This window comes from Amborella trichopoda, chromosome 9 (genome assembly GCF_054954075.1).
Source record: "Amborella trichopoda isolate Santa Cruz 75 chromosome 9, AtrichopodaSantaCruz75HAP2 v2.0, whole genome shotgun sequence".
NCBI classification, from domain to species: Eukaryota; Viridiplantae; Streptophyta; class Magnoliopsida; order Amborellales; family Amborellaceae; genus Amborella; species Amborella trichopoda.
Window position 1 is genome coordinate 2,833,810 of NC_142344.1, and position 12,645 is coordinate 2,846,454.

The following is a 12,645-nucleotide window of genomic DNA, read 5'->3' on the forward strand; positions in this document are numbered from 1 at the left end:
TTATTTCACAACCATAAATGTTCAAGCCAAGCCGAGATGTAAGACGTAAAGGTTTTCCTTTAATATTATTTGATGAGTTATAAGGTGGAGCTTTACTTATTTTTATAGGGCTGCAGCCCTATCAAACCATATTCTTTTATTTTATCCAAAATCTATTAAAACGAACTTTACGCGGCAACAAGATATAGGATTCAAATTGAAAGAATTAAACACCCGATTGAAGCGTATAAATCGTTGGGATTTTCTTGATATATTCTGATATACATTAGGACACTATAAAATTTCGGGATTAAGATTCTTTTCAAACTAATCTGCGTATAAATCGTTGGGATTTTCTTGATATATTCTGATAAACATTAGAACACTATAAAATTTCGTGATTAAGATTCTTTTTAAACTAATCTGCGTATAAATCGTTGGGATTTTCTTGATTCTAATAAACATTAGGACACTATAAAATTTCGGGATTAAGATTCTTTTTAAACTAATCTGCGTATAAATCGTTGGGATTTTCTTGATTCTGATAAACATTAGGACACTATAAAATTTCGGGATTAAGATTCTTTTTAAACTAATCTGCGTATAAATCGTTGGGATGTTCTTGATTCTGATAAACATTAGGACTCTATAAAATTTCGGGATTAAGATTCTTTTTAAACTAATCTGCGTATAAATCGTTGGGATTTTCTTGATATATTCTGATAAACATTAGGACACTCTAAAATTTCGGGATTAAGATTCTTTTCAAACTAATCTGCGTATAAATCGTTGGGATGTTCTTGATTCTGATATACATTAGGACACTATAAAGTTTCGGGATTAAGATTCTTTTTAAACTAATCTTTCTACCTCCTCTCTATCGCTCTCTTGCTCTGCGTTTTGGAGAATAAGTTTGCTCTGCGTTTTGGAGAATAAGTTTGCTCTGCTATATCGCTCTCTTGCTTTGCGTTTTGGAGAAGACGCGCTCTCAGTGCTCTGAGTTTTGGAGAATAAGTTTGCTCTGCTATATCGCTTTCTTGCTCTGCGTTTTGGAAACCAGGTAACTTTTCTCTTTGTGCGATAGAGTCTTTGCTCTCTAAAGTTCTGTAAAACCACAACATCAGGTTGGGTTTCTCTACTCAGATGAGCCCTCTTTCTCTCTCTAATCTTTTCAAAACCTGAGAGATTTCCTCCTCTGTTATCTGTATCCTCTGTATGCAATAGTTTGGTTTCTCCATGTATAGTTTTTCTTCTCTCTCTTTGTATTCACAAGATGTGATATGTGGCTTAGATTTCTACGATTAGGAATTAAGATTTGTATATTTCACTCTCTCTTGTTTAGGATTTGATTTGGACATAATTTGACTGGAATTGTGGTATATGGTAGGCGTTCAAGGCTTTGATTATAACTTTGTAAGCTTTTCCATGTACTACTATAGGGTTTACAGTTCTGAGGTTTCTAGGGTTTAAGGATATACTTACATGCATCCATTATCTACGCATTAATCTTGATCAGGTTTTAGAAAACTGTTCCCTTCAGTCCCTGTAAGGTATGATATCATTTGCTTGAAATCTTTTGAGAAATCTTACTTGGTCATGCAAGTTTGGGGTCATGAATTGATTCATATGATGGTTAGAACTTAGAAATTGCTTTCTAGGACCCTGAAACATTGCTTCTTCTCTCACTTGCCAACTTGCACAAGAAGCTTCCATTTTCGTAATTAGCCAGAAAATCAATTTGGACAGTGAAACCTTGTTTTGAGGAATTTAAAGATTTTATATGCATACAGTCAATTAGATTTGATTTGATTTGATTAGTAATGGTGGGAGAGTTACAAGATCATGGATTAGGAGCTTTTTATCTCTTATGATGATCAAGCTTCAGTTCTGAAGTATTAAGCTAAGAGTTACAGATACAACATATACTCTAAGTAATAGCGAACTTCTTAAACAATAAATTTTTTTAACCTGAGTTTATATCTATGATTCTCTATATTCTAAGGATGATACAAAAGGTTACTACAGGTTGACCTGAAGAGAACTTCTGTTAAGAAATTGGCTTTAATTGCAGCTTCTGAAAAGTTAAAAGTTTGTTTCCTAAATGGTTTTTGAAGTGTTCTTCATCATGGGCAGTTCTCTTGAGGTTAGAAATAGTTCATGCTATGGGGAAGGATGTTGCTTTGAAAATTCTTAAAATGAAAATTTCTTTTAGCCACAGCGAAGGATACACGCACATATATAATATACATATTTTTACATTGTCAGCAAGATCATTAATAAGTATAAAAGATATACAACTATAAATGTCGTTTGAGATATACACCATTTACGTCCTGTAATGGGACATTATTCACACTTTTTACTGTTATCGAAGAATTTTTTATTCCTTCTCTTGTCAGGAAGTCCTCGTAACTTGTTTGATTCTCTCCAAATATGTCTAAACCCAACTTCAGAAATTTCACGTACTTCAAAATTTCTCCAAGAATCTCTCCAAGCACCTTTGGCATTTGGATTCATTGGATGCTCCAGAGATTGCGTTCAATGAGTCATCCTTTTACCAAAATTGGGCACCAATTAGAATCCATACCTAGCAATATGATTTGTATCAGTCTATGCAGTATTTGCTTCTTCTTCTTCTTTTTTTAAAATACCTTTATGCACTTTGTTGTTATGTAATTAGGGTTAAGTTTAGAGTTTGGATGCCCTTGCTATTAGTTCTTCATGATTCCTCTTTATGAATTGGTTTCTTTTCCTTGTTCTTTTTTTTTTCTGTTTTCTTTTGGAATTGGCATTTTCTATCATTGATTGCTTGACATAATTGTTCAATTGATATGATATGTGATTTGATTATTTCAACCAGTGTCTGAGCTGAGTATTTGAAATATGGGGAAGAGGAAGTCCAGGACCGTGCTTCCAAAGAAGAAGCTACCCAAGCTTGATACGACATTTTGCTGCCCGTTCTGTAACCATCCTGATAGTGTTGATTGCATAATGTGAGTAGCTTTTCCTGATAATAATCTTTATTTTCCCTATAATATTTTTTCTGGGTGTCCATTTGTATCTATCGATGCTGCATTTTAAAGTGCTGAACATGTCACCGCTAAAAGAGATGATAAGCTTTGTTGGGCAGACCTTCGCTCTAATCTTAAATTGGCCAACACGCTGCTTTATCGTGTACTGAGTACTGTCTCTTTTGAGACCTTTGCATTTGTATCTCTGAAAATGAGCAAAAGAATATTATGCTTTGTCGCATTTTTTAATTTGAATTCTTATTTCAATTGAGTTTAACAGTCTTTCTTTTTCGCTCCCAAAAGTTTCATATTACTATTATTCTTTCATTTTCATTAGTTGTGTCTGTCTTTTGTTTTCTTTTTTCTTTTCTAGCCTGCAAATGGACTGATATATGTCTCTGGATGAGTATTCTGACTTACCTATTATGGTGGGTATTAACGGATAATGTTATTCTTCAGAGATCGAAAGCTAAAGATTGGGGAGGCTATTTGCAGGGTTTGCGAAGTGGGATATGCAACCAAGATTCATGGTATATCTAAAAACCTCTCTAATATAGAACTGAATTTAGATTTCTACAAATCTAATATATTTCCTATCTCGCCCTTATCATTCTGCGATATAGTGGCCATCTTCGCGTCTTTTCAATTATTTCACTTTAATTCTAACAAAAGTTGAACTTTTGTATTTGTAGCTGTCTAAAATCAAAATATGGTAACTGCTATTTGTCCCTTTTCTTTAAGCATTACTCTGACCCAATTCCTTATTTCTCTGTTTTTGCAGCTTTAACGGAACCCATTGACATGTAAGTCGCTTTAACCATCTGTTCATTTCTTTTCTTTTCTTTTGGAACTCCATAGCCATTTGATATGTTTAATGTTAGGCTTCATTACCCTTAAGTTATGCAATCAAGTTGGTTAACTAAATTTTTTTTGTTACAGTTAGTTTCAAAAACAAAATAAGATGTACTGGAATCAAAATAAGAAATGTAAAAATTAGATCTCGAAGAAATGATAAAGCTGCCTAGTGCCCAATGCTATCAGAAAACATAGTAAATGAAACTAAAATACGAATGGATTGCCCAATTCTCTCTAATGTTGCCACACTCCCGGAATTCTTACACAATTTCTCTGCAGTTGATATATATATATATATATATATATGGGTGCGGTTTCCATATAGTTGCAACCTTAAACAATCAAATTAAGGCGCACCTTCAAACTTTATGATAACAAATAATTTTGATGTAAAATATTCTTAAGGATTATCTCAAAATCTATTTTCAAATCTAATTATAAAATTTTAGACTTCGAAAATAGTTAAAATCAAGTAGGTCAATAAATATATGAAAATTTTGAAAATTGACAGTCTAGATAATGTGTTGTAAGATGCACTATTTATAGGACTAAAATAAATTTTTTTTTTTCATAGTCATATATCTCGATGTCGAAATGATCAATTAGATGGCTTTTCAACATTAAAACAACATCTTTTGATGGATTTTGAGGTGCATCTGTAGTTTTACATTTTTAAGGTCTCAACTTTATATAAACTTGAGAGAGGGGAATAAGAAACACTTGGTATTTTGAGGTTTAATGTCAAATGTAGTGGACTTCTTGTCGCCTTACTAATTTTGGTGTGCAAAATGCTTGTGTTTGTAGTTATTGCGAATGGGTGGACGCATGTGAAGCTGCAAACGCTCCAAAGCCTTGAATCTTAATCATTATGAGAAGATGGACGCTCCAAAGCCATGAATCTTGGATGCAAAAAATGATATGATTTGGAGAGTTGCCCTATTTGTACAAGACTTGATGGATTCTTTTTTTCTCGATTTTTGGTGAAGAAGAGCACACAAGTTATGCATCATGTTCAGTTCTTGCGTGCTGTAAATAATTAATTTTTGCTAAGATTTGTTCTTATTTATTTCATTTATTCTTTATACTGAGTTGGTGTTGTCATTGTTTTGAAGCTATAGAAAATGTAAATGTGAGCAATTTCTCTCATGTGTACATACCACGGCCAAATTTGTGCTTAAATTCATGTATTCAAAATAAATGAATTTTTATGATGTGCAAATATGTATATGGATGGAGTGTGAGTTTATGAAATTTTGATATTTTGATTATTTATAGTCATTTAATAAATTATTTTATTTCCATTATGCGACTCTCTCTCTATCTCTGTCACAACATACCATGCACTGTCGCTATATGGTAGATCCCGTCCCGTGGGGCATCACGGTCCGTTCAATTAATGGATGGTAGAGACTAACAAAAAGTACACGAATGTCATTTGGAATTACAGTTAATCTCTACTGCCATCACTGGGCATGGATGGTGGATGGCCAGAAGTCGATCTCACGAAATTGCTAATCAATTTTGAGAAATTTATAAAACTACATTTTAGATTTGAATTATTTAACATGTTACATATATTTTTTATCTAATTTCACATAGGTCATTTTTCTTGTCAAATTTCTAATAGCATAATAATGGGTTCTGAAATTGCGCCTAAGATAAAAAGTCAAATGGTTCAAATTTGCGGTGTATTTTGATAAATTTCCGTAGACTTTTGCGCATGTATTTGACGTTTACAGTTAGAGGGTAACAACCATTTTACCTGAGGTATAAAATACAAAATAGAACATGTGTAAAGAAGAATACTTTTAATATTAACCCTTATATTTTGTCTAGATTTTTTTAAAAATCTCTCTGGTTTTCTCTCATTGAGATTGTATCCCTTAAATCTTGAACAAAAAGTTCATATAGGTTACAACTTTATACTATTAGAAAAGGTTACATAGAAATCTAAAGAACCATACAAATAATATTGAGTAAAATAAAAACAGAAATAAAATTTACTTTGTGGATTAAGTATTTAAAAGTGGGTGTGGTTTGTACAAGGCTGAAGCGCTAAACAATCAAAGTAAGGCGCATTCTCAAATAGTGTCAAATTATATTATTTTAGTATCAGAAATAGTTTTTATGGCCTGAAAATTCATTTTCATCTCTAATTGTAAAATTTAAAAATTTAAAAATAGTAAAGATCAAACAGATCTATGAACACTTGAAAATTAACGGTCTAGATAATACATTACAAGATGTACTATTTACAAAACTTGAAATCAATTCTTTCTCATGTCTATACAATTTGAGGTCGAGACGATCAAGTTCAAACTTTTTCAGCATCAAAACAACCTCATCCAATGAATTTTTGAGGTGCGCCTTAATTGGATGGCTTAGAGCCTCACCCTTAGATAAACTTTTTAGTATATTCGAAAAGAGGTCGAGATGATTGAATTGGGGGTTTCTCAACATCAAAACAACTTATTCCAATGAATTTTTAAAGTATGCCGGTTAAGGGGGCCTCACCCTTATATAAACTTTTCGTATATTTCTCAATAGGAGCATTGCGCATGGCACGTGCAATTTGTTAGTAATATTAACATTTTAAAAATTGCATCAGTGTTTTGGTCACTGCCGTACTCTTGAACTCTGAGAGAGCGAGATGATTCCTGTGTGGGCAGGGCAGTGCAGGGCAGTGGCCAAATACATGCACCCTGAAACCACATCTACCCCTCTTCACTGGTCGATCAAATCCTCATGAATTAACCTAAATTCTTGAGGAATCAGTGGCTCTTGTGCCAAAAATAACTAAACGCCTTGGAAGCAAATGAGAAGGATTTTTTGAAAGGTTTATCAAGCCATAAAAATGATCAAAGCTATGAAAGGTAATCACATTGATCAAAATAACATGTCTTCACAATCAGCCAGAAGCTCATCAATCTGCTCATCAGTCCAATTTGCCACTGAAAAGTTTGTTACAGACTTCCCAGTCACTCCATGCTCAGTCCTGGCTGATATCGTATTATCAAGCCTAGCAAAGGTGCATCTCTGATTAGGGGCTTCGACTGCATTTACATGACTTCTTTGTGGAGACTTGATGGGGTTTGGAGAGTGACATTCAGCTTGATCAGTCTTGTGACCTGCTGTGCATAAATTCTCTCCCCTTACTCTTGAAGTCTCTGTTGCTTCAGTTTCCATGGTTGGACAGTGAAGGTCAGCTCGATTGTTCACTTGACCTTGGTTTGGTGTCCATGATTTGTCTCTCATCTCTCTTGACGTCTCTGCTACTACGGTTTGCACAGCTGGTGCAGCTGGAAATTATTTAAAGCCAAGAACAGACTAAACTTTTTTGTGAAGCTAAAAGAAGAACCTTATCCTTTTTATCAGAAATTCTTAATAAATTGTGACAAAATGAGGGGAAGATAGGAAGAGATAGAAGGTCAAGGTTGGGAAGTATTACCTGAGGTTGTGCATCTGACTGCATAGGCAGGAGCTGCTTGTTTGGGAGGTGGCTCACTTTCTTTACTGAAGACCTGTTGAAGCACAAACCCGATTTGCATCGATTGAATTTTAGATATTATCCCAAGTAAAACTTCCCTCTTATTCTGAGAAAAAAAAAAAAAAAAATATTCAGGACCCTAGGCCTTTTGGAATGGGGATAGCTTATCTCAGGGATCAAATCTCACCAGCATTCGAGAATTCGGCCCAGTTATTCGGCCTCACTAGGAGCCGAGGCAAGTTTCACCCCCCGTTTTCATCTCTCTCTCTCTACCCAGCAGAGTCTCTCTTTAAATGATCCCTCCCCCAAATATAGTTCCTGCTTTTTCTGATTTTTTTTGGAATTATTGGGATTTTTATTTTCTTTTTTCTTGCTTTTATTTTAAAGGAATTTTCATGCCAGTACACAATTCAGGTGAGTCCACTTGGACTCGCTTGAGTTACTTAGCTCGAGCATGGCCTGAGTCCCAGACCAAGCATAGTATTTAAACCTTGATTATCATGCTTAACTATAAGAGATATTGAACAGAAAAAAACGAAAAACAAAAATGTGCTCTATCAGTTATTATCACGAAAACCATATCAGTTTGTTCTCTGAAAATTCTTGTTAAGAGGAAAGAAAATTAGAAAGGGTGCGCCACTCAGAAGAAAACATTAGTGGGTTTCAGAAAGATAGGCATACTGAATTCGCAGGATTGTGTAGCTTGCATTATTTCAGAAATGACAATAATGGCTCTTATCTTTCAGGTACTTGCATCATAACTATGCTCAGGATGCATTCCTGCCACTTTTTTTTTTGGGTAGTTCAGGGGTGGTAATTGGACTTGGTGTTGTTATAATCAACAACTAACCAATTAAGCCAAAGACTTTTGAAATAGTAACTATCCAAAAAGAAAACATCCAAATGGTTGTACTTTTTCTTTACTCCTTGTAAAACTGGTTTCAAACCCAAACTAATTGTCCCCAACCACTAACCAAGAGGCTGAACCCCTTCAATATGGTTTAATGTGTCAAACGTAAAGAAGAAATTCAAATTATAGTAAATTCATGCATCAAGATAACAACAGATGATAAAACACACCTTCTTCACATTGTTCAATGTTATGTTCAAATAATGTGTGGCTCGAGCAGGAGAGAAGACCACGACCTGCAAAAATGATCCTTTAGAAAGAAGTGTACAGTATGTTGGCTCATGCTAGAGGTTGGCCAGGTTCAGCAAAAGTTGCCTTGATGCATAAATAATCGGTTACGTAGTCTATAACATGTAAATAAAGAACAATCTAGATTTCACACCAAGCATTCATAAGAAGTGTTTTAGGGCAAGGAGGCAGGATGAGACCTAGACGAGCTGTGCCCAGCACAGGTACAAGGTATCAAATTCCTCATGTCAAGAAGAACAAGATTCAGAAACACTGATATATTATAAGAGACAACAAAACCCAGCATAGTTTACTAATATTCCATATCATGATGAGTAGCCAAAACATAAGTTATGCCTTGTTTGAATTAATGTGGATTTTCAAAGTTCATAAGTCCATATATATATATCAATGAGAAAGAAGAAGAAATCCGAAAAAAAGTGCCTATCTGTGCTTCGAAAAAAGTACAGAACCCAAACAGAAGAATCCATGAAACATAGGATAAGCTTTTCATCCATAGGTAAATGTAATAGAAGTTGAGGGGTGGTAAATTGTGCAAGGGTTGAAGGGCATAGAAGGTTAATTCGTGGGTGCATGCAAACAAAACTACTTTTTAGATATGGATCCAAGAGGGGTTAGGACTCAGGTTGGAGATGGAACATAATAGGTTTTGGGGAAACTTGAATGATGGGGAAGGTAGTCTCATGTGGAAGTTATCCATGTCGGTTCATGTAGTTTTGGACAGTAAGGTCCATATCATACTTTCGGAGGAGAAGAGGAAAAGTTGTGTGGTGCAGACAGAGAAAAATCCATTTTTGAGGTAGCAGGATGAAAAAGAGGAGAGTAAAGGTGGCAATGGGCCAAGCAGCCCAAACCCACTAAAAGCCCAGGCCCGGGCTAGGACCAGCAGATCATGGCTTCCCCACCCAAATCTTAGACCTTCCAATGGGCCTGGCTCTGATTGGGATGAAAGCCTATAGTAATGATCCTTATAAAAAAATTTAGGGAGGTCTAGTGTATCAATCTGAACAATAGGTCCATATTTGGTGGAACAAAGCAGGCAGGTTAAGATCGCTTTTACTGAACCAAATGGCCTCCAAAGATTCTATTTAGGGCAAACCTTAAGGCCTTTGATGAACACAAGATCTTTACAACCTCTTACATTAACCCGTAACTCTTGAGTCTAAAAGGAGTATGTTAATGAAGAAAGTGTCTCTTAGGCTTCGGCTTAGTTGGAGACGTATCATTTTGGGTGAGGGAGGTCATGGGTTCAAACACTCGCAGTCTGTCGCAAAAAGCCCAAACAAGCTGACCTAGCCCATATGTGTGTGTGTACTAGAGAATGAAGCAATCTATCACGCGGAGGGGGATAGCATATCTTATAATGTATATCATAGAAGATTACATTATCAAAAAAAAAAAAACGAATTGTAGAACTTTGAACACATCTAAAACCATAGATATGGATGAAGAGGAACTATCTTTAAGCACTTAGTGGAACCTATTCCACAAATGAAATAAAAGAGCCAAATGCCAATCCTCAACTTGTTTGACATTGGGAAAGGCAGAAAAAAGTAAGCATGCAAAAGCATTTCACAAGCGTCCAGTTTAAGATGGCAAGTATGGCTAGGTCTGGGAACATTGCAAAAAAATTATTCTTTAGACATGTGATTAATTATTAAAAAGAAAAATAAAAAATAACATTTAAGACAAATAACATAATGCAAGATTCATGACAATATAAAACCTGGTTGAGGATTACAACAGATCCAACTGATATATCCCATCTGGCTTCATCGTTTGTAAGAACTTTGTGATGGATGCAACCAACTATTGTCCCCGTTGGATCCTGAAATGGAGTTTCTGATATAAAATCAGTTCTTCTGAAATTATCTTTTCAACATTGATGCGTCAGTCAAACCATAGAAATTTTGAGTTTCCAGGTTGTATTGTCTGAAATATGTGAACTCTTACCTTTAGAGTAACAATCATATCCCCAAAGCCATTCGATTTGCAAGATTTGATGATACCCACAACCTAAACACCAATCACAAAGTTGAAACGGTAAAAATCAAGATTTCAAAGAATAAAGATGCTCTACTACATGGATAGCTCCTCCATCCACCCATAAGAAAGAAAAGGATGACTGCAAAATATAGTTTTGGGCTCAATTACCTGGGGCACACGATCGATGTTCCGTCGCATCTCGATGGAGCTTATAGTTGACCTCAAATCAAATCCATCCATCCCTAAAGGAATTCATGAAAAGGAATAGTATAAATTACTAAATTACAATTATCATCACGTTAACTATCAAAAATAAAGCAAATGGAAAACAGTATCCCAAAAATTACTGATCTCAATAATTTGATATTTAGAATTAACCAAAAAGAAAACCTGAAACAATTCCTTAGTTTTTGTATAGCAACACTGTGTAATCTTCCCACCCCAAATCCTAATGGTATGGGGCCATTGATCATGACCTCATAGTAGTGAATATGAATCCCTTATCATCTCTCCTATCGTCCAATTGCAATCATCATAGACAGTTAGGCAAAGGGAAATGTAAAATGAGAAGAGAAAAAAAGAAGCTATGTTTCAAACTTGCAACCCTGTCAACCAGGCAAAGAAAACACGAATTTCCTATCATTTCTAAGCTCTCTTGTGGTAACCCAATGGAATCCCTTCTCTCCATACCTGAGGATCTACATTTTCAATGACAATATCATGTATCAGCAAATAATCATTATAAAAATTTCAGAGGTAAAGTGACAATAGAAAGCTATTCAATCTCAAATAAGAATCCACTGCTTCTTCTCTATTTTTTAGCCAAAAGAACTACAGAGCAAATTAGTAACCAAAACACAACCCCTGAAAATCCCAAATACGTTCCACATTATCAAAGATAAGAACCAGATAGCACGTAATAAATAATATTGTATAAAACTATAAGAATAAGAAACCCACAATCCAAATTTCCAACACACTAACAAAGGAAAAAGACTAAAACATATGGAACTACAATTCACATACGAATGGATGAATCCAATTAAAGGAGAACATTAGAAAAAGAAAAGAAAAAGACAACAACATAAGAATACTAGCAGAAGTGAAATTTTCCACCAAAACACCAAGAATAAATGTTCGTACCTGTGCACCCATTTTCTCTTCTGATAAAATCCATAGCACATAGCCAAGAATTCCTCTGGAAATCAATATCATCTCCAACAGAAATACCTAAAGATCTCCCATTTCCACATTGAGAACCAGTAAAAGAAACATTATCACTTCTAAAATTGTTGTCATGCATAGCCGATTGAATAGCCCCAGCTGGTCCGGGAATTGGACGAGAAAGCCTATTTGAACCTCGAAAAACCCTAATTTCTTCAACAGGGTCATCGAAATTGTCCTGTGAATTACTCTGATATTGGTCATTTTGGGACAAAGAAGCAGCAATCCTGTAACTTCCATGAATCGGCCCAGAAACCCCACTTGAACTCAGAGGAGCCCTAATTTCTTTGACTGAAACATTTAAATTGCTTTGTGAATTTCTATCACACTGCTCATTTTCAAATAAAGAAGCAACTTGAAAGGAGGGTCCAGGAGTTGCACTCGAAACCCTGACTGAACTCTGCGAGACCCTAGTTTTCTCAGAAAAAACATCTAACTCTTCATTTCTTGTGATTTGGGAATTCTCAGATAATGGAATCCTGGACTGGTTTGAATTAGAGCAGGGTACGAGAGGTGGCATGGAACTTGAAAGAGAGAAAATTGGATCTCTTTGAGAAGTGAAGTTGGGTATCTGAGAAGAGTCCATGACTTGATTTTTGGGTCGAAATAAGGTTTGAAGGTCTGAATCATCCACGTCCAGAGCTTCCCAAGTCGCCATTTTCGTAGGCCTCGAAGCTCGAATAACTCACATGGCCCGATCTCTCTCGATTTCAATATGAGAACGAAATTTCAGCGCGCAATGATATGCAGATCGAAATTTCGGACGTTATCCGGAATTTTGAGTGAAGTTTTCGCCTGCGAAAAGCAAAAGCGAAAAGATACTCTGCTCCTGCAGGAGTATACGTTCCATTTGATCCCGTGGGTAACTAATTATTAACCGAAAACTAGTTTTTTCTTGACAATGTTACATAGGAATCCAACTTGAGAAGTTGGACCATTAAAAC

The 12,645-nt window shown here is 35.4% G+C and overlaps 2 protein-coding genes across 4 annotated transcripts; one reads left to right on the top strand and one right to left on the bottom strand.

Annotated features, from left to right (window-relative positions):
- Window positions 1-210: 210 nt before the first annotated feature.
- Window positions 211-5,056, top strand: LOC110007603 (transcription elongation factor 1 homolog). The gene is made up of 5 exons (XM_020669692.2): window positions 211-1,039; window positions 2,840-2,972; window positions 3,450-3,520; window positions 3,772-3,793; window positions 4,650-5,056. The coding sequence occupies exons 2-5, from the start codon at window positions 2,863-2,865 to the stop codon at window positions 4,699-4,701; spliced, it is 255 nt and encodes an 84-aa protein (XP_020525351.1). The 5' UTR covers window positions 211-1,039; window positions 2,840-2,862; the 3' UTR covers window positions 4,702-5,056.
- A 1,644-nt stretch (window positions 5,057-6,700) lies between these two features.
- Window positions 6,701-12,407, bottom strand: LOC18437681 (nuclear localized protein). Of its 3 annotated transcripts, none has more exons than XM_011626376.3 (7): window positions 11,621-12,407; window positions 10,646-10,719; window positions 10,445-10,507; window positions 10,218-10,319; window positions 8,413-8,478; window positions 7,294-7,366; window positions 6,701-7,135 (listed from the first exon to the last, which is right to left on the bottom strand). In XM_011626376.3, the coding sequence occupies exons 1-7, from the start codon at window positions 12,357-12,359 to the stop codon at window positions 6,732-6,734; spliced, it is 1,521 nt and encodes a 506-aa protein (XP_011624678.1). In that variant the 5' UTR covers window positions 12,360-12,407; the 3' UTR covers window positions 6,701-6,731. The 3 variants fall into 3 exon arrangements, with proteins under 3 accessions (XP_011624678.1, XP_006847947.1, XP_088703253.1); XM_006847884.4 differs by having other exon boundaries at window positions 6,701-7,144; XM_088847127.1 differs by having other exon boundaries at window positions 6,701-7,172.
- Between the last annotated feature and the right edge of the window lie 238 nt (window positions 12,408-12,645).

Coding starts and splice junctions, on each gene's coding strand:
- LOC110007603 (XM_020669692.2), top strand. CDS start 2,863: ATGGGGAAGAGGAAGTCCAGGACCGTGCTTCCAAAGAAGAAGCTACCC. Junction 3,521..3,771: donor ATATGCAACCAAGATTCATG/GTATATCTAAAA, acceptor CTGTTTTTGCAG/CTTTAACGGAACCCATTGAC. Junction 3,794..4,649: donor TTAACGGAACCCATTGACAT/GTAAGTCGCTTT, acceptor TTGTGTTTGTAG/TTATTGCGAATGGGTGGACG.
- LOC18437681 (XM_006847884.4), bottom strand. CDS start 12,359: ATGGCGACTTGGGAAGCTCTGGACGTGGATGATTCAGACCTTCAAACC. Junction 10,720..11,620: donor AAGAGAAAATGGGTGCACAG/GTACGAACATTT, acceptor GAATTCCTTTAG/GGATGGATGGATTTGATTTG. Junction 8,479..10,217: donor CTGTTGTAATCCTCAACCAG/GTTTTATATTGT, acceptor TCATTTTTGCAG/GTCGTGGTCTTCTCTCCTGC.